Below are 21,957 nucleotides of genomic sequence, written 5' to 3'. Positions count from 1 at the left end.
ACAACTCGTATGTTTTACATTTTTTGAAATTCTCAACAGATTTTCACGAAATTTGACTGGAAGGCAGACGTATCGAAAACTTAGCCGATTCTATAGAATTTTAAGTGCCTTACTATTAGCCATATTGAGACGATCATATCTCCTTGCTCCGATCTCTGATTGGCCTGGTCCTTATATCGTTAGAAAGGTATTTCTACGTACTACAACTTTTATTAAGGGTACTTTCCCAAATTCCTAATTAATAAAAGGTTTATGGTTTCCCCAAGTAGGCCTATCAACCATTTTCGCAAAACGTTTAAACCTTCAGTTTTTCCACTAAAACTCTAATGATATGAGTCTAACCTTAGTTCTAAGATACGGGGTGTAACAGAACTAATGTAAAAAAGTAATACACGATTAATATAGAATTTAAAGTCAAAATATGTTAGGCATAATACATAAACAAGCCCTTAAACTTGGCCTCAGCTGGCAAGTATGTCCTCCAACTTTTGGTGTGCACAAGTAGGCACCTCAACTTTATACTGAACTTGTATAAAGTTGAACATGTAAACACAAATGCTGACGTGACATTGATTTGGTATGGCCCTTCAAAGTTTATGTGACACGTTAGTGTCACGTCAGCATTTGTGTTTACATGTTCAATTTTATACAAGTTGAGGTGCCTACTTGTGCACACCCAAAACTGAAGGGCATACTTGTCGGGCCAAATTTAAGGGCCTGTTTATATATTATGCCATTATGTTAACATCCAGGTTGGTTCAGAAGACTAGTACATGGTGTGTGAGCTTGGAATTACTCCACTTGCCACTGACCACCATTGTATTGTCAACTTTAATTTCTGTCTTGCTTCAATAGCCTTAGGAAGTTGTGCAGCTATAAAAATCTGCAAGGAATTATGTTCTTCAGATCTCTTTCAAAGTTCAATGCCACTACTGTACTACTATTATGGGTCGTTTGGTCTGCAGACTAAATTATCCCGGTATTATAATCCTGGGACTAATTTATTCCATCTGAAATGTGGGATAAAATAATCTCAACTATGATGGGATAAAGTGGGATGTCCCAGGATTAGTTTTGGGCTTCATTTTATACTCTGTTTGGTGCAAGATATAAAATTATCCTGGGATAAATTTATATCTTGTACCAAACATGGTACAAAAAATTAGTGCTGGGATCTCCCAGCTTATACCATGCACTAAACGACCCTTAGTGTTCTTTCTGTCTTCTTATTTGCTTTTCCTCAACAGGTTTGCACACAAACTCCCAACTTTTGGATCCGCTTTGTTATTTTTTTTCTTATCAGGGTCTAATTTTACTTAAATCGTAATTATATGTGAGTTGAGTACGAAAGAATTCATTTTTCAAGAATGAAAATGTTTTCCAGAAAAAAGTAATTTTCTAGTGTTTTCTTTGATTCCCACATGGTGTCTGGTACCCACATTGGTACCCAGGTCAACTATATCCTAATTCGCGTCGCGTAGGGATCATTAGGGGAAAGTTCTCTCTACAAAGAATTTTTTCATAACTAGGGCTCGAACCCGAGACCTCTGGTTAAGAAAGGAACAACCACATTTGTTGTACCATATCCTTTGGGGTATTTTTCTAGTGTTTGGTTAACATGAATTAAATGTTTTCAAAGAAAATCCATCAAAATGGAGAAAATGACTGCTATACTAATTATGGGCGAAAGTCATTTTCCTTACAACCATCTAACTTTTAATTTCACATTAATACTTCGACTTTCACACATTATTGTTAATATTCAGTACTGAAAAATTGTACGACTAAAACCTCTTCAACTTGCTGGCATTATTATTAATACGTATTTAACATATATATTTTTTTTGAAAAATATTTTCTGTTAACTAACCAAACATGAAAAACATATTCATCAAAACACTTGGAAAAATAAACTAAAGGTGAAAAATAAGTTCACTAATTAGAAAAGGTGACAAGTTTGACCAGCCAAGGTCAAACTTGTCTTAAAAATGTGATTAAGTTAAAATGGGATTGAATTATAATTTTTAAAACTTATAATCTTTTACAAAATACACAAAAGCCCACACACATTATACAAAATCTTCCAACCCACCCCCACGACCCTAACTTCAGTATTTCAAAAAAAAAAAAAACACTTCCTCAGGCTGCAAAACCGGCGACCACCACCACCATCGCCACTGCCTTCATCTCATTTTTCCTTTTTAAAATCACTGTTCTTCCTCGTCGTTGCTGCTACTCGTTTTTCTCTCTCTCCATTCCTGCTGCTTCTCTATTCATTCTCAGGTAAATTTTTCCTTTCGCTTGGTTCAAAAGTTAGGGTTTTGAAATCAAAGTGTAAAAATGATGATTTTGGTTAGAGAAGATGAAGAAGAACATGGGTTTGCCTTGAATGTTGTTTGTTTTGTTGTATTTTGGGGTATTTGTTGCACTCGTTGGGGTTTGTGAGTTTGTAAATAGTGGTTGTGGTTGTTTTTGTTGCTGTTTTTGTTCTTGTTCTCCTTATTGTTTTAAAAAAAAGGCTTGCAATTTTGTTGATGTTTTCCAACAACTGAGGTTACCTGTTGCAGCAAATTCAGCACTTGTTTGACAGTTGCAAACATCTGCTGAGGTTGCATGGTTAAAAAACCTCTATTTGGTGTATTTTGTTAAGTTGTGAGTGAGATTTGTGATGATTATGTGTTTGTAGTGAAATATAGATGTTTTGTAGTTAATTTAAATGTTTTTGCTATTGTTGTTGCTGTTATGGTATGGTTTAGAATTTTTTTTAATTTTATCCAACAGTTGTTGGATAAAATTAAACAATTGCTGAGGTTTTTGCAGCAATTGAAGCAGTTGTTGCAGCATATTAACATGCTGTTGTAAAAAATCAAAACAGTTGCTAAGCTGTTGCTACTGTTTTTCTATTCTAACAGCTTAAGAATCTGCTGCAACAAGTAAGAAGTTGTTGCAACAACTTCATATTTTGGTGCAATAAATTCTTAATATGTTGCAAGAACTGATTACTTGTTGCGACATATTCCTTTTCCCTTTTTTACTTTGAATGTTGCACTAATCAATTAAAGCTATTTTTCTATCTCCTATGTGTAGATAAAATGGCTCCAGTTAAAAGAAAACGAGAGAAACCAACTGAGGAGAAAGTAAAAGAGCCAAGGTGCAAACACCATTAGATGAACTTGTGACTGCTATTTGTCAATCAATAAATCTAGAGGAAAGAGTTAGTGAAACTGGGGCTTCAGAAAGAGAGGAAACCTACGAAACCTCTCAAGTAGAAGTTTCTGTTGGGCATGAAGAAGAAAGATATAAAAATGAACAAAATAAAGAACAACAAGAAGATAAAGAAGATGATGAAGCAGACAAAGATGAAGAAACTAGAGAAGAAACTGAAAACGATAATGAAAAATTTGCTGAAAGAGATGAAGAAGAAGGAGATGAAGGGGGTGAAGAAGATGCAAAAACTGAAAAGGGTAATGAAGAAGAAGAAGAAGAAGAAGAAGAAGAAGAAGAAGAATCTATAGATCACATGTCGACGACCTTGGCCGAGTTTAGAAAAAAAAGGAAACATAATGTGGATGCCAATATTCTTGAGTCTTCTAGTATTGCCACAGATCCCAATAGACCTTCCATTGACGAGGTCGTCAAGAGTTTCAGTATTGAAAATTACAGCGTGAGGATGACGTTGAATGGAAATAATGATTTGTCCGGTGATATTGTGGTCAAATCAAGAATGGGAAAGGGCTTTGACAAATTTAGGGGCATTCTTTGGCAGTAGGGTTTGGAGAATTTCTTTAGGGCTAGCTGCTTTGGGCTCTATTTAGATTCTCCTGAAGAAACCGGTGCGCGGTTTCAAATGACAATGGTGTCTGAGCTTCTGAAGTGTAAGATTATTTGTGATAGAAGGGATGAGGTTTGGATTAATTACTGCGGCATGCCGGTTTGCTTTGGCATGAAGGAGTTTGCCATAGTTACCGGATTGAGATGTCATCCTTGTCAACCTCTTCCTACTATTGTATTAACCAAGCCAGCCCAGAGTCCCAAGGCAGCCAAGAAAGCAAAGGGTTCCAAAGCTAAGAATGATGTCTCTTTGGTAGACTTAGTGGGAGAGAGCTACATTCAGAAGAAATTGTTGGAATATTCGGCGTCTAAAATTTTCTCGAAAAAGCATAAGGAGGCGCTGTGCTTAGTTTGGTTTGTGCACAATGTTCTTTGGGCAAGAGACATAAACAACAACATACCGCTTGGATTGATTAAACTTGCTGAGGACTATGATGCCTTCAACAACTATTCGTGGGGTCTTCAAAGCTTTAGGTTGACTGTTGAATATTTGCTGAAGGAATTGAAGCCAACAGGGAAGACACTCAACCGATATGGCTTCCCTTGGGCTTTCATGATAACCTTTCTTCAATGTTTTATCTTTTTTTTTTGTTGTATTTCAATCACTATTTTGATTTTTGATGGCATCTTTTTTTTCTAGGCTTGGGCATTTGAAGTCATTCCTCACCTCCGACATCAAGTCAAGGAATACTCTGAAGAAGTTACTTTTCCAAGAATTCTTAGATGGCTGACTGCCAGGAACAACACAAAATTGAGTGTTGATCTTTTCAACCCCCTACGAAAACTGTAAGCACTAGAGCACATTTATATAGAATAAACTTAACTTCCGTAAGCTTAAATAATTTACAACAGATAACTAGTTGTTGCAACAGCTTTTGTAATCTGCTGTAACAAAACCTGCATATGTTGCAACAAGTTATGAATCTGTTGGACAATTTCCAACAGATGAGTAACCTAGTGCAACAAGTTACCCAACAGATGAATCTGTTATAACATGCAACTAGTTTTTTACAACAGATGAGCAACCTGCTGCAACAAGTTACCCATTTGTTGGAAAATGTCCAACAGATGAGAAACTTGCTGCAACAAGTTACCGGGACAATGTCCAACAAGTACCACAACTGTTGCAACAGATCACTTTATTTGCTAATCTGATAACTTCTGAATTTGTTATAGTAAGTTTTTACAACAAGTACAATAATCTGTTACAACAAGTTATTAATCTATTGGACAATATCCAATAGATAAGTAACCTGCTGTAGCAAGTTAACCATCTGTTGGAAAATGTTCAATAGATGTTTAACCTGTTGCAACAACCTGATAACTTGTTTTAAGTAGGTTTTGCTTTCCATGATTTAGCACCATTTTGATATATCTACTTTTTTGTTGTAGGTTGTGAATCTATGACTTGTCCCGACAATAAGAGAGTTGGAGATGCCATGCCTTGTCACCTTTTTGCCCATAGAATCTGTGTCTGACAGATTGATTGATGAGTTCAAAGGGGAATTGGCTGGAGTGACAGCCATCACTAGGGTTGATGATGTTGTTGCTGGTAGTGGTGGTCTTGTTTCTAGTGGTGATGTTGTTGTTGATGCTGGTGGTGATGTTGTTGTTGATGTTGTTGGTGGTGTTGATGCCGTTGGTGGTGTTGTTCAACCTGTTGATGCTGTTTGGTGGTGGTGTTGGTGATGATGTCCCGGCAAGTATTGTTGGGAGAAAATTAAGAGATGATGATGTTGATATTGGTGGATTTACTCTAGTTGCTGGATTTAGTGGTGTTGGAGGATTTAGTGGTAATTTTAGTGGTGGTGGATTGAGTGGTAGAAGATTTGCCGATGTTGGTGCCGGTACCTCCAAGGTGCCCTCATGTGCTTGTGAATGCACCACTTACAAAGAGAAAATGGATAATTTGGTTAGAAAGGTTGAGGAGTTAGTGCAGGACCAAGAAGCCACAAACACTTCTATCCAGAGGTTGATATACAAGAGGGGTATCAATCCATCTAAGAACCTTTCCTCACCCTATACTCATGTTCATGTTCGGAGGAGGGGCAAAGCAATTGCCAAGGCACTTGCATCAGTTAGCTCCAGGAAACCTGCTACTACTCCCAGTAAGTCAATTGAGACTCCTCTTCTTGGTGTTGGGGCAAAAGTGCTAAAGAAGGTGGACATTTTTCAAGCCTATACATACCAAAGAAAGAAAAAAGTTAAGACTGCAATCAAAGCCAAAAAGAGTGGGAAAATCACGTACTCAATGCATGAATTTAGAGCCCCAGACTTGAAGGCTTTGACAAGCATGGAAATTTGGTGGGAGGATTGGGTAAGTTTCAACACTTGTACATATCTATCTAATTCAGTATGTTGTTGCAATAGGTCTTTTATTTTGTTGAATCTGTTGCAGCAAGTTAACTAGCTGTTGCAGTAGGTCCTTTATTTTGTTGAATCTGTTGCAGCAAGTTAACTAGTTGTTGCAACAAGTAGATAATCTGTTGAAATAAGTAACTAACTGTTTTACTACTTTTACTTTAGTATGTAGATGAAGTCCTGCTTCTAATGCGTATGAAGCAAATCAATTTTCCTGAGTACTATGATTCCACTGACATAATCCTGGACCTCAACTTTTACAATAACATTCTCAAGAGGTACACAGAATTGACAAATGAGAGTACAGTTCTGAATGCCATGCTTTTGGAGATTAGACTTGCTGAATTCAAGTGGGATGATGAAGTGGTCAATTATTGTAGAGGTATTAGACCTTATCCGGGTGGCTGCTCGTGGACTGGTGCAAAGAGGGTTTTAACAGTGATGAATATTGATGTCACACATTTTGTCACTCTTGAGTTCAAGATTGAAGAGGGAGTGGTAAATGTGTATAACTGCAACGTTCCTGTCTACCCCGAAGATGTTTTCTTTTGTTTCATGTAGCCTGTAATGGAATTGTGGCCCAAGTTGCTGAAACAGAGTGGCTTGTTCGTACACTTTCTTGCAAAGTTACTCAATGAACTGCGGGAATTCAATAGGAGCAGGAATCTCCCACGCAATGTCACTAGTAGAGCATGTGGTTCGTGGTCACTTGCTTTTATGGAGACTTTGCTTACTGGTACAACTGTGACAAAACCCGAAAGTCTAATCAACGACAACTCTATGTGGAGGATGCAATAGAGATGAGCCTTAGGTTTGATTGAAAAGGTGTTGGAGCCCTAAGATGGGCTGATAAACAATTTATTAATTTTGTGTTTTTTGGAGCCCAAATGTATCCTGTTGAACAATTTAAGTATATATTAGGTGTTTTTTTATGACATTGTGTAATTTAAGTATATATTAGGTGTTCAGTACCTTTCTAAGACATTTTGTTAAGTATATATTAGGTGTTCAGTATTTAAGTTGTGTTCAATACATTATGTTCAGCAGTTTCAGTAGTTTCAAACAAGTCACAAAATCTAACAGTTGTTGAAGAAGTTGCAACAAGTTGATAATCTATTGCAACAAGTTTATAATATGTTGCAACAGATGAGTCAGTTGTTGCAACAAGTTGATTATCTGTTGCAACAGATGCGTCAGTTGTTGCAACAGATGGGCCAGTTGTTGCAAAACATCTAACAACTGTTAAAGTAGTTGCAACAAGTTGATAATCTGTTGCAACAAGTTGCTGATCTGTTGCAACAGATGCGTCAGTTGTTGCAACAAATCTAACAGATGTTGAAGAAGTTGCAACAAGTTGATAATCTGTTGCAGCAGATGAAGCAGTTGGTACAACAAGTTGATAATCTATTGCAACAAGTGGCTTATCTATTGCAACAGATGAGTAACCTGTTTAAAAGGATACACTTAGTTGATCATATGTCCTGACTCAGAATACCATCAAATTGGTTAGATACATATACTAAACAATAAATATCATTGATTTTCTTTGTTTACATCTAAATATGGGTGAATCAAGTAGTTCTCATCAAATTAATCCAACGATCACTCGATTTGGGAAGAATACACTTAGTTGATCATATGTCCTGACTTAGAATACCATCAAATTGGTTAGGTACATATACTAAACAATAAATATCATTGGTTTTCTTTGTTTACATAGAAATATGAGTGAATCAAGTAGTTCTTATCAAATTACTCCAACAATCGCTTGATTTGGGAAGAATACACTTAGTTGATCATATGTCCTGACTCAAAATACCATCAAATTGGTTAGGTACATATACTAAACAATAAATATCATTGGTTTTCTTTGTTTACATCTAAAAATATGGGTGAATCAAGTAGTTCTTATGAAATTACTCCAACGATTGCTCGATTTGGGAAGAATAATCCATTAAGGATGTTAGTAGATAAATATGTTGATCACTAAATATCATTGAATCCCTTTGTTTAACACTAAATATCATTGATCTGTTGCAGCAATTGCATAATCTGCTGCAGCAATTGCATAATCTATTGCAGTAGGTAACATAGCTGTTGAACAAGTCATACACTTGTTGGATAAAACACAGCAAGTTAGGGAGTTTCTGCAACAACTCATTCCATTTGTTGTAAAAACTCAAAACACCAAATAACTTGCTGTAACAAGTCATGTCACTTGTTGGAAAACCAAGTTAAGTAACTTAGTTGCTGCAACAAGTCTAATTACTGGTTGGGAAAATCCCAACATGTTACAGAGTTGTTGCAACAAAATTATTACTTGGCGGAAACTATTCAGAAATTGCAAAACCACAGAACATACATTGGTGATTTGAGCAAGATCAACATATCATATAAACCAAGTTCACTAACACAAACAACAGAATTTTCCATTATAAGAAAGAACAACATAAAAATGTCATAAAATCCAATTTCACAAACACCAATAATAGTAATTATTATTACAAGACATTGCAAGATTAACAACTATGGACCAATTCGGTTTGGGCATGTAGTTTTTTTATGGCCAGCTATTTTGCACATGGAGCATTTGTTTTTCCTTGTTGCAAATGATTCCCCGATTCCACGCCTCCTCTTTGTTCGTCTTCTTCCCGATTTGTTCGGATCAACATGTGGAGGAGGTATTTCTCTCTCTAAAATCTCTATAGGAACTTCCCAAGATTCTTCAGAAGGCACGGGATTCATTTCCTCACAGTATGCAATTATGTAATTCTCCACCCTATAATATGGCGATGATTAGTCGTAAATCCTCCTTCCAAAGTCTTCAGCATATTGGACTCGAAGCGCTGCCATAGCATGTGGACAAGGTATTTTGTCCAAGTCAAAAACTCTACAAGTTTAAGATCTTCTTTACAGATCGACTGTTGCAACTGAACCGTGGCCGATGACGCTGAACTTGTAGTTGACAATTTGATGGGCCAATAACTTATTCCCCAAGTTGACAAATTTTGATATATTTTTTTCCATTGAGGGAACAAAGATAGTTGGTGAGTCGATGAACTCCATACGTCTCTCATGAAATTTCTCAGCAAACCTCCTGTTTATGGAATCAAATAGAGCAACAATGGGAAATTCTCTTTCAACATTGAACATTAAGTTCACCGACTTAGCAGCATTTATCGTCGTAAAATTATACCTAACAAAACAAACATATTAGTGTTGGAACAGGTGGCTCAGCTGTTGGAAAAATCACAACAAGTAGAATATCTGTCGCAACAAGTAACCTATTAGTTGTAGCTGATGTGTTACTTATTGGAAACAGAAATGTGCAAATACCTATTTTCGGGGCAGAATGCCTTGCTCCATCTGTGGAATCCAGCACGTTCAAGATGTTCGGCGGCCCCAGGAACCAAATCTCTGATTTGATCGAAATGGTCATTGAAGATATCAATATTGTACGCTTTCGTTGCTTTATAAAATTGAGATACGACCGCCCCATTGTGAAAGGTGGTTCTCAGATTTTCCCTAAGTGCCTCATGCAAAAACCATAATGACATCAAGGGAAGACAATTGAAATCGCCTTTTTGATACTTGGATGTCTATCAGAAATTATGCACAACTCAGAGGTATCCTCTATATAGATTCTCATTTTTTCAAAAAAATATTTGTACGAAGCATCACACTCCTTGTCCACTACACAAAATGCCACCGAAAAAATATGATTCTCCGCATCTTGTGCGACTGCTGACAACAACACTCCTTCATACTTGCTCCTCAAGAATTTCCCATCGAAAGCTATAACTTTTTTCATTTGCGCAAAACCAAGCATCCAAGCCTTATAGGCTACAAAAAAGTACTTGAACTTCCTATTTTCATCAACCTTCAATTCCATCTTACTTCCTAGATTTGCAGAACGAAGCATATAACGGTACGCATCAAGCACCACATATTCGTGCTCATATGTCCCCCTTGTCGAAGCCTTTGCAATCTCCATGCCCTTCCGGATCTTCCAACAACTTAACTTACAACCCAATTCTGTGCAGATTGATTGACTCATATCTTTTGTAGATGGGCCTTTACTGTAAGGAAACCTATCTTTGAAGTATTCACCAATGACTTTCGCTGTAGCGTGTGGATAATGGCTAGTAATGTGCTCAGAACCACATGTGTGATGCTTTATATAGGCTCTGATAAAAAATCTGTCAGAACTTAAAAGCTTCACAGCCCTCATCCACCACTTGCACTACGGATGTACACCTCTGAAGTAATACATGGTACGCGAATTAATCACCTTCTTGATTCTAAGATCTTTCTTCAAGCAAACAAGTTACAACAAATTTGCTAGTGCTTCCTTGTTTTTGAATGACATTCCTTTATAAAACCTGTTTCACCATCTTGAACATGGCTAGTCTGTGTTGATTGTGTAGTGCCCACTGTATTGCTCGCAACTTCGGCTATAGGAATCTGGTTAGCCCCACTTCCATTATCTGGGATATCCACATCCACCCCATCCAATTCATTATTTAACACATCTTGTTGGTCTTGAGATAAATTGTGGTTCTCTACCGGGCTTCCAACAACGTATACCTTTAAAATGGGTCTAGCTACATCATTCAAATAAGCACGCAAACGAACCTGATCAGTCATCTTAAATGGCAAGACCCTCCGATTTCAAAAGTGCTGTGCATGTAAGTGATGGCAAGATCTTTTGGTTCACAAGTTAATTTGCAATATGTGATGCTTAGGTTCACAAAATCATCAAACACAACATCTCTTTGGATAGTCATCGCTATCGTCTCTAACGTGTCACTATCCTTCCATCGCCAAATATATCGATTGTTCTTCTCGATCCATTCACCATGGCAATCAACCCCTATTGTTATTGAGTCCCCCATTAGTGGTGTTCGAGGCACCTGAAGATATTTTATTTAATAAAAAATTGTTCATGAGAGTACATACCAAACTATAACAAAATGAAACAGCTGCAGTAGTTGTTCCAACAGATTATTGACTTGTTGGAACAAGTGGACTACTTGTTGCAATAGGCAATCAACTTGTTACAACAAGTCACTAATCTGTTGGAGTCAGTTTCAGTTTTTTGGGGTACTGTTTTAGACTGTTGAAGATGTCCAACAGATTAGTGAGTTGTTGCAACAAGTGTATTACCTGTTGCAACAAGTAGAAGCTATTTTTGAGTTCTATTTCAGACTGTTGAAGATGTCCAACAGATTAGTGAGTTGTTGCAACAGGTGTATTACCTGTTGCAACAAGTATTACACTTGTTGCAGCAAGTCAATAATCTGTTGGAAGCAGCTTCAGTTTTTTGGGTTCTGTTTCAGACAAAAACTGAAGCTGACTCCAACAGATCATTGAGTTGTTGCAGGTTATTTACAACAACTACATAATCTGTTGTAGAAGTTGCAACAACCACATTGTCTGTTGCAACAACTACAATAGCTACTGTAAGTTGTTGGAAAATTTGTAGATTTATACCCAGATGAAAAATTGAAATAAAACAACTTTGTTTTACTTACCAAATGAGCGGAAAACACTTATGAAGTAATTCCCAGTGCTACACGAATAAAATCCAGTCAAACAATTGCAAAATCGGGTGGTCTCGATTTTTCTTTCTTGAGCAACAATGGCGGACGAAGAAGAAGAAGAAGAAGAAGAAGAAGAAGAAGAAGAAGAAGAAGAAGAAGAAGAAGAAGAAAGCAGAATAATGGAATGAGAGGAAAACACTTATGAAGTAATTCCCAGTGCTACATGAACGAAATCTAGTCAAAAAATTGGAAAATTGGGTGGTCTTGTTTTTTTCTTTCTTGAGCAACAATGGCGGACGAAGAAGAAGAAGAAAGCAAAACAGTGGACGATGACGAAGAAGAAGAAACCGACAGAATAAGAAGAAGAAACGAAGCAAAAAAGAAGAGACAAAAATGGTGGAAACGACGCAGGCAAAAGAAAAATTATCGCGATTTTTTGCTTTGTAGGGTTTATATGGGTTGGGTCAAAGTGTTAAAAACAAAACTTGGAGGCGAGGTGTAGAAAACAAATCTTGGGGTCAAAGTGTTCAAAATATAACTTTGGGGCAAGTCAAAACTCCCTAATCACTAATTCAAAGTTTATCACCCCTACTCAATTAAAAAAAACTAAAGTCACCCTAACTCAATTTTGAGACATTTTAGTCACCCTTAATTAAAAGGCCAAAACACTTTCCCCGAGAAATGACCTCCGTTATACACACAAGCAGTTTATGCTCAAAGTCGGCTACTTTATGAGAGATCAGGGAGTTGACCTATGATTTTAAACATCCTGAAATTGGACTTTCCTTTTTCTAATTGGTTCTCATTTCTCCTGAAGTGTGATTTATCAAGGGACCATTTGAATCGAAATTATACTTGAAAGAGAAAAAACATACGGGGTACTTCTTATCAAGAAAAATAAATCAAATTGAGTACAACTTTTGTATAGAGAAAGTTGAAGCTCAAAATTATATCTTTGATGTTTTTCTGTAATTGATTTTTCCTCTTTCTCCCCCAAGAAACAGAGGAATTGTGCATGAATGGGAAAAATATGTATGTTAGAGCCAATGTATGTGAGACTTTAATAGCTCCTTAATATGAAAAGCTAAAATGAGATTTGTTCTATCAGTGAATCCATCTCAATATCTCATAAGCTATTGACATTGTAAGATGTGAGGAAATTTTTGTTTCTGCCTTTCTTCCAGATGCGTATGACGCACTTGATCCCAACGGGAACATCACAATAAAATGGGATGTCATCAGCTGGACACCAGTTTTTCTAAAACGTCATACATTTTGAAACAAATTCAGTTTACCGAAACAACTAATATCTAGGAGCGGAGGTAGTTCTAATGTTGCTGAACAGCTTCAGCCAACAAGACGAAGAACTTCAGCCATTGATCTCAGCGTTAAATTCAATCTATCTTATAGTGCATTAACTTCTAGCTCGTTTACTTCGTATTAGCATTTGTTAAATTGAAAATATCATCTTTATTACTTTGGTGTTTGGACAGGCCATGGTGACTATGTACAACTTCCAGCAATATAAGCATAACTGGACTTTGAAATGGACATGGGCAAAGGATGAGGTGATATGGAACATGACGGGAAGTCAGGCAATAGAGCAAGGTAATTGCTCAAAATTCAAAAGAGATATTCCCTATTGCTGTAAGAAGGATCCAACAATTATCGACTTGTTGTCCGAAAATCCTCCCAACCAGCAGATCGCAAATTGCTGCAAACGCGGAGTTGTCAGCTCGTGGGGCCAGAATCCTGCAAGCGCTGTTATTTCGCTCCAACCCAGTGTTGGTTCTGCTGGAACATCCAACAAAACAGTTAGTGTACCGAAGAACTTCACCTTAAAGGCACCAGGACCTGGATATGCTTGTGGACCTGCTAAAGTTGTTAAGTCGACTAAATTTATTACTCCAGACGGGAGAAGAGTTACACAGGCTATGAGTAAGTTAATTGGTTCAACTACATGCGTTATTCAGTACTCTTCTGGTTGATAGTCATGTGAACCTGAGGGTGTGTTTGCTATGAAGGAAAATGTTTTCCTAGAAAATGATTTTCTGGAAAACAAGTGGGTTTCTTACTTATTTTCAAGTGTTTGGTACATAAGCAAGAAAATATGATCCCAATAGCATTTATATGTAATCTAGCAAAACACTATCGAGATGGGATGGGTGGGCGGGGAGGAGAAAATGAACTTGGAAGTCACTCGTAGAACTTCTTTTCCCTACTTTCATTAGGGAAGTTATTTTTCTCATTTTTAAGGAACTTATTTTTCTAGAGATGACCAACCAAACATGGGAAAATTAGAAAACATTCTCTGGAAAATGCCAAACACACCCTCAATACGTCGAGTTATCTCCTTGTTTATCAAGTAAATCAGATTATACAGAGAACTGCATTTATCAGGCTGATTTTTTCCCTTGCAGCATTTTGTTTCGTTTCCCAGCCTGTTAACAATTTATGAACTTTAATATCAATATATCATGCACATTAATATGCATGTAGTCGCAGTTTTATAAAGGATAACTTCTAACAGTCTGTACTATTAATGACAGTAACTTGGAATGTCACATGCACATACTCACAGTTCCTGGCTCATAAATTTCCTACATGTTGTGTCTCCCTATCATCGCTATACAACGGCTGTACCATGTCCTACATGTTCTTGTGGCTGCCAGAAGATGGCACTAAGCCGGGAAGTTGTGTGGAGTATGTCCTAGATAATATTTTCTTCAATTTCTTTCAAACACACTTAATTCTTAATAGTCTTTTGTTATTTTCTTGCAGTCCAGAAACGCCGCATCTAGTTTCAATTGTTTCAGACCATGGAAAGAGCAACTTTACTACCCTGGTCCAGTGCACAGATCATATGTGCCCGGTTGGAATTCATTGGCATGTGAAACTCAACTACAAGGATTATTGGAGGGTTAAGATCACTATAACAAACTTCAATTACCAAATGAATTATACACAATGGAACTTAGTTGTCCAACATCCCAACCTTGATAACATCACTCAGCTTTTCAACATCAATTACAAGTCATTAACTCCTTATGGAGCGACAAGTAAGTTCTCTATCTAATTTTAAATGTGTATATTGTTTCATTTGTGTTACCTAACAAGCAGCTACAACTAAACATTAGATAGATTTCCACATCTGTCCATATCGCGTACTTTAATCTATTGTTATCAAAGGATCGCTTAAGGTGGACTAAAGCCTAAAGCTAGCTACAAAATAGGCTAACTGAGCATTTCGTGTCGCTTCAGCAGCATGCATTGTCCCAAAGGGACGGCACTAAATGTTAGTTTTAAATTTGTTAAATTCCTTTGTCCATACAATTGTTCTGTGCTCATAATAATTTTTCTTGAATTATGTATGTATTTTTTAAATCTTTATCTGCGCTTTTCTTCACTAAGCTCACTCCTTATTTGCGTTTTGCGCTTAAATTTCCAATAGATTTCTGCATTTTTTTTGCCTTTGATAGCACTGTCTAGGATTGCAGTCCACTCTTTTGGTTGGAATATTACTCTATTGAGTAAGTTTCCTTATATGAAACTAATCTCCTGACCTTTTGCAGATGATACTGCAATGTTCTGGGGTGTTAAATTCTCCAATGATCTGCTCGTGCAACCTGGTCCTTCATGAAATGTCCAATTCGAACTTCTACTCCGAAAAGATACATCAAACTTCACTTTTGATAAGGGATGGTCTTTTCCTCTCCGAGTTTATTTCAATGGTGATAACTGTATCATGCCACCTCCCGAGGCATATCCACATTTGTCAAATAACGTTTCTTTCATGCCACCTCCTGATGCAGATCCACATTTGCCGAATGCTGTTTCCCAGTGGAAGGTCTCTTTGCTGAAAGCAGTAGTGACACTTTTGTCCTCTAGAGCATTGTTCTTTGCATATACATAGAAGTCTATCACTTGGAATTGGACAGTGCCTATGAGTAGATTTCCTCTAGTCGTTGTATCACGTGTTTTTCTCACATGCTAAAATCAGACTATTATGTTGTATGTTTTTCAAGCTCATAGTGTTTCTAAACGTATGTTGCTCGGACTCTTCACAAATGTCGTCAGGTGCGTGTCGGATCCTCCAAAAGTAACGTATTTGTGGAAGATCCAACACAGGTGTGACATCATTTTTGAAGAGTTCGAGCAACATAATAGCTAAAGCTATTTGAAATAAATATCATTTAAGACTAGATAGAGCATTAAATTTTTATTTCCTAATTACTACTTTTTTCATCACTATCACCCTGTATCCCCTTCTTACGTTGTAAAGAGATTCTTTGCAAATGGAGTTGAATGCTACTTGAGCCATTTCTTTTTGTTCTATATTGGGGAACTCAAGGCGGATCCAGAATTTGCAGTTTATGGGTTCCTAAAATAACCTCAAGTTGATATACAATAATAATTGGTTTCATAGTTAAATATTTTTAGATATTTAGTAAGTTTCTTAATACAAATACAAGCATTTCAGCAAAACCTACTAGGTTCACGTGAACCCAGTGATGTAAGGCTAGATTCCCCTATGGTGCATCTCTACAATTTTTCCTTTAGCATTTTGACAGTTCAATGAATTCATCTTGTTGTGTTGCACTTCTCTATGTTCTATGAAGCATCTAACCTTTAGGGCAAGTTACACATTTGACCGGTCGGTAAAAATAATTACATTCGCTAACCAAATATACACTATTACATATAACATATGTATATCTTATGTATACCATATATTAATAGACACAATATTTTCCGCCTATTGTTTTAGCGGGCGGATATATAGTGTAAAAATCCCTTTATTTAAGCAATTTCTAGCATTTTGGGACCATTGCAATGACATGAACAAAGTTTTCAATATACTAGAACTGCTTGTCATGAACCAACATGCTCAAATTGATCCCTAGATTGCGATAATACATGTTCATGACATGTTCTATCAATGAATATATTTTAAAGTATTGTATTACCAATTCATCTGAAATGGTTGCCTGGCTTCAAAATTTTTAGTTATTCACAAACTAGAGAAATGATTAAAACAGAACAAGTAAAATAAAAAACATAGAACAAAACAATGTCGAAAAAGCAACCAGATTCTGTTGGGCAAAGTTGGGAAAGTATGGATAAGTATCTGGTGGTGGTAACATGCACTCGTCGCCATTGAAGTATACTTTTCGAGGAAATGCCCATCCTTGTTTAAGGGTAAAAGTGTCTTTATCTTTCTGGAGAAGCACTTCTGATTGAACATTTCCAGTTGGCCCTGCTTCCATAAGTAAGTCATTGTAGAACTTCATACCATAGAACATTCCCGTGTCATCTGCATGTGAAGTTTTACACGAGATTAATAATGTCTTTTCCACACCATGCTGTTTTTTGCTTCTAAATTTAATTGGACGTATTTCACTGAATTTTCACTCGCTACAACAGTAAAGTTACAAAGATTTTTTTTGTCATATTAAACTAACTGAACTTGACGCAGTATAACAATAAAGTGGTCACAAAACTATCTTTTGCCACATTAAAGTAAGCTAACTATGTGTGAATTGCTCAACAGATTAGAAACGACAGGAAGGTCAAATTTCTGGCGGGGGTAATCGTTTTACTTCTTTTTTGTTACATTTAAATGTTTTCTTATTTGTCTTTTTTGTTATGAAATATGGGTTGTCAAGAAAATTTACTTTGGATTTTTGGATCTTCCTAGTCAAGCAATTCACACATAGTTCAAATACTTTAATACTCCTACTACAATGAGTTGGCTTTTTTTTGTTTTTTTTGTTTTTCATTTTACTACTATAGTGGTTAAAGTTTAGTTACTTTAATATGACTAAAAATTGTTTTCTGACAGGTAAAGTTCAGTAACCACAAAATTAACTGTTAGATATATGCAGTATTGGAGAGAGTTCAGGGACTTACTTATCGATTGATATGGAACGAGAGGCTTGTAATCAAAGCTAAAAACTTGCGTTACATTGTTAAGATTTGGATGCTGAGCAACAAGAGTCCACTGTGTGTAATTGACCCTGTAATTGAAGTTGGTAACAGTAATCTTGACTCTCCAGTATTCCTTGTAGTTGAGCTTCACATGCCAATGGATTCTAACAGGGCACATATGTTGTGTGCACTGTAGTAATGGTGCATTATCTTTCCTTGGAGTGTTTACCCCCACCACACTAAGTAGTTTGGAGTCGCTCCTGTTTGTCACAAGAGAATTAGCAAAAATAAATTTTATACTATCAATAGTGGTATACACAAGATTTTTCATAAGCAGCCTCAATACTTATGGAAGAGAGAACAAAAATATTAATGATCACATCTTTTACATTTATTGGTAAGAGATAGCCTTGACCAATTGGTTTGATTTGTTAGTCTTAAACTAGAGGTCTTGGATACAATACTACTTAACCATAATTTTAAACAATAAAGGTTATATTTGCCAAAAATATGTTTAGGCAGGGGTTTAAGTTGAACCTCCACCCTCGAAATCAAGCATTGAATCAACGCACCAAGAGACACTCATCATTAAGTGGTGTCATTTTCTTATTATACAGTAGTACTTTATGCATAATATTAATACATATGTTTAGTAAATGAATTCGATCAAGCAGTGTCGCGTGACACCGCTTTGTTCAACGTGGGTCCGCCCCTGACTATCAGTGTATTTTACATGTTCTCTCATTTTTCAGGATGCTAATCTCGCTTATTATGACTAGTTACCTATAGTTATTTGTTAGATGATCTTTAATAGTGATAAAGTTATTTTAGACTGTCAATCTATAGAAGTTTTAGATAAATATGCTCCTCCAATGCATGTGAAATTGAGGTACAGAAAGGATAGACTTACTTGATGCATTTGTGTTTGTTCTCACAACCGCAAGCACAAGAAGGACAGGTAGTAATGGTTTCATTGTAGAAAGTTGAAAGGGAGACACAACAACTTGGGTGTTTTCGGGCTACAAACTGAGAATATGTACATGTTACATTCCATGTCACTGCACAAAAACGCAGAGAATGTTGATTACAAGAAAATGATAATCAACATAATTTTCAACAACTCATGATATTGAAGCACCCTTTTGAATTCAAAACGTCCAAAATGCCTTATTTCTGAATGCTAATGGTTTAGTAATGAATTTAAAACTTCTCTGAAGTACTAGTGTGTGTTTGGTATGACAGAAGTTATTTTCATGAAAGCTGTTTTCCTGGAAAGTGTTTTTCGGTTTTTGATTTGTGAGTGATAATATATATTAGCAAACGCAAGAATATATATATTTCCTTGGGAAATGAGTTCTGTCATACCAAACACAAGAAAATACTTATCCGCACCGAGTATTTACACCAAACCATGTAAATTTACTATATTTGATTGATTTTATGACGCGAGAATACATGTTAATTAACCATTGTAGAATATGAAATGCAAAACCAAGTCTGTTTGATGAAGTAAAACTTACTGAGTGCCTGAGTTTTCCGTCTTAGATCAGGCGTGAAGAATTTGGTAGAAGGGACAATCTTTGCAGGGCCACAAGTGTAACCTGGTCCAGGCCCAAGCAAAGTGAAGTTCTTTGGAAGTTTTACAGTCTTGTTTGAGGTACCACCTTGGCCAACACTAACTTGAAAAGCAGAGACAGAAGCTTGAGGATCTTGTCCCCAAGAAGCCAAAACTCCACCTTGAAAAACACAATTGGGTTAAATTGTGAGCCTTTTGAAATTCTTAAGACTTAGATCTCATTTGTTTTTATTAAGATTAAGACTTCTAAATTTAAATGCACATCTGAATATTATGATGTGCATTAAGATTTAAATGTCCGAATCTGAATACATATTTAATTATTAAATAATTAAGACTATTTATTTTCTCAACATTTGAATATATAATAAAAAAACCATTTTAAGATTAATAAATTTAAAATCTAAATAACATACTAAATTAATCTAATAATATACTACTATAATAATTAAAAAAATTATATGGCAGTAGCTTGGCGGTGATGTGGTGGTGGTTGTGGGTGCCAATTGGGGATTGTGTTGGATGATGGTGGTGGTTGTGGTAGTAGCTAGTGGTGGTGATGGTGGCTAGCAACAATGATTAATAATGGTTGTTGATCATGGTAGTTGGTGGCGGCAGCTAATAATTGTGGTGGCCAATGGTGATAGCTAATGGTGGTGAATGATGAAAGTGGGTGACGGTATATACTAATGGCTGATGGTGATGATTGCTAGTATTGATTGGTGGCTGGAATATTAGTGGTTGATGGTGATGACTGTAAATGATGGCTCATGTGGCGATGGATGGCCGTGGTAATTGACCGCGATGGTGGTTGTGGGTGGTGGGTAGTGGCAGTTCATAATGATGGGCAAATGCGATGGTCAGCAATGAAAGTGGATGTAGTAATGGCGTAGTGTCATATATCTTTGTAGAAATCCTTGAATATACATATTAATGATATTAAGATTTTGCTATATATTTTAATCATTTAGATTTATTCAGCCCTATTCATGATTGTAAACCTAATAAAACAAACGCAAGTAATGATAAAGATCTGAATAATTAGGATTCAGACGTAAAAATTGAACATACTTAATAACGAAGAACTGAATTATTAAGATTAAATGTAAACAAATGGGGCCTCACTTTAATTTAGCCAACCTAATTTGAATCTTCAAAAAGATTTGTTAATAAAATCTCGAGACTAACACACCTTTGCAGCAATTGGTGAATTGTTGGTTATAAGGTACTCCTGGGAGCATATCTAAAATAGTGGGAGTCTTCTTGCAACAATGTGGAACATTTCCCTTGAACTTTGAGCAGTCACCTTGTTCTGTAGCTTGTGCACCTATCATAGTCCATATCACTTCCTTTTTTGCCCATGTCCATCCTAATGTCCAGCCAGGTGTCATAATGTGCCGGTACATTTGGAAGTTATTCATTGTTACCACAGCCTAGGAGCAGAGACAAATTCAGAATGTAAATTTGATTGATTCAAGCTTAGAATTCTTATCATTATATCTATCCTCTTTTTTGAAAATGCGAGTTTTAACATTCATCGAATACCACCGCCTAGGATTATCTCCATGCACACAAAGTGCTTCAAATAATGAGCTGAATTTTTCTAGACTCACATTGTAAAGATGTTTTTACATTATTAGGTCGGCTAGAAGTTAATGAGTTTATGTTCCACACTCTGGCGGTGTATATAAAAAGTGCTTACACGATCACGTCATGTATAAGGTAATTTATATAAGGTATATCTATAAGGTAATTTATATAAGGTATATCATTAATTGGTAAGTGACCTAATAAAATGGTAACTACTAACTACACCTGCCATCACAACTTAAACTACATTCATATTATAAGAAATATGTACGCTTCCGGAGTGTATAACTATAATCCAAAGAAAACCGCATATAACTTTCGAAGAAAGAAAAAACTAGTAACCTGGAAAATGAGAACTCAATATTTAGGGAAAATGAATTGAAGAAATCAGTTTAGTCAATGGTGATGAAATATGTACCAAAAAATGGTGATGAAACAATTAACTCAGGAGAATTAGGAAAGGAAACTTACAACATAGCCATCAGGAGTCCAAGACATGACATCCCATTTAATAGTGATATTCCCATTGGGATCCAGTGGATCATAAGCAGCTGCAAGATTAATACACATACTAATTTGAGAATTAAAAAAAAAAAAGAAAAAGATGAATACTAATTGATTGAATATATGAAACTGCAGGTTTACCTGCATAAGAAAAGAACACAAACAAGAGGCCAGCTAGAGTGATCAAATAAGTCCCCATTTTTCCTTAGATAATTGGTCTCAAAGATCTTCAATAATCCCAATAAAAAATGGAATTAGGAGTCTTTATGAGAAATCAGAAATATGAAGTTGTTATTTACCAACTGGTTAGTTGGTACCATAAAAAAGAAATATAGAGAGTTTGTTGTCTCTCTATAACTCCTTTTCTTTATATGGCTACCTTTTATATTGTTGTTGGCCTTTCTGAATCTTGAAGCAAAGATTTGGTGAGTTTTCATTTTTTTCTGCTTGAAACTTGAGGGTAACATTTCAGCCTTCATCCTCCTGTGAAAAGAAGATGACACTTGACAAATGACATAGCAACAGACATAAATCTTAGAACTTTTGTAATAAAATTACATCATTGGGTTATCATCCTAAGAAATTGTTAAAGTTAGTCTCACATATATACCTCTATTAGGTTTG

The 21,957-nt window shown here is 36.2% G+C and overlaps 2 protein-coding genes and 1 pseudogene across 2 annotated transcripts; 2 read left to right on the top strand and 1 right to left on the bottom strand.

Annotated features, from left to right (window-relative positions):
- The first annotated feature begins 3,092 nt into the window (after positions 1–3,092).
- Positions 3,093–3,769, top strand: LOC132619993 (uncharacterized). Its single transcript, XM_060334736.1, has 3 exons — positions 3,093–3,137; positions 3,209–3,464; positions 3,606–3,769. Exons 1-3 carry the CDS (start codon positions 3,093–3,095, stop codon positions 3,767–3,769), a joined length of 465 nt encoding a protein of 154 aa, XP_060190719.1.
- A 9,459-nt stretch (positions 3,770–13,228) lies between these two features.
- On the top strand, positions 13,229–15,749 carry LOC132618153 (protein COBRA-like; annotated as a pseudogene).
- Positions 15,750–16,513: 764 nt separating this feature from the next.
- LOC132618152 (COBRA-like protein 4) lies at positions 16,514–21,691 on the bottom strand. The gene is made up of 7 exons (XM_060333215.1): positions 21,475–21,691; positions 21,301–21,380; positions 20,432–20,672; positions 19,184–19,399; positions 18,574–18,721; positions 17,646–17,923; positions 16,514–17,049 (listed from the first exon to the last, which is right to left on the bottom strand). The coding sequence occupies exons 1-7, from the start codon at positions 21,530–21,532 to the stop codon at positions 16,766–16,768; spliced, it is 1,305 nt and encodes a 434-aa protein (XP_060189198.1). The 5' UTR covers positions 21,533–21,691; the 3' UTR covers positions 16,514–16,765.
- Positions 21,692–21,957: the final 266 nt, after the last annotated feature.

Source organism: Lycium barbarum, chromosome 11 (assembly GCF_019175385.1).
Source record: "Lycium barbarum isolate Lr01 chromosome 11, ASM1917538v2, whole genome shotgun sequence".
Taxonomy (NCBI): domain Eukaryota; kingdom Viridiplantae; phylum Streptophyta; class Magnoliopsida; order Solanales; family Solanaceae; genus Lycium; species Lycium barbarum.
Note: the sequence above shows the minus strand (reverse complement) of the source record. Positions and strands in the feature narration are given on the sequence as shown.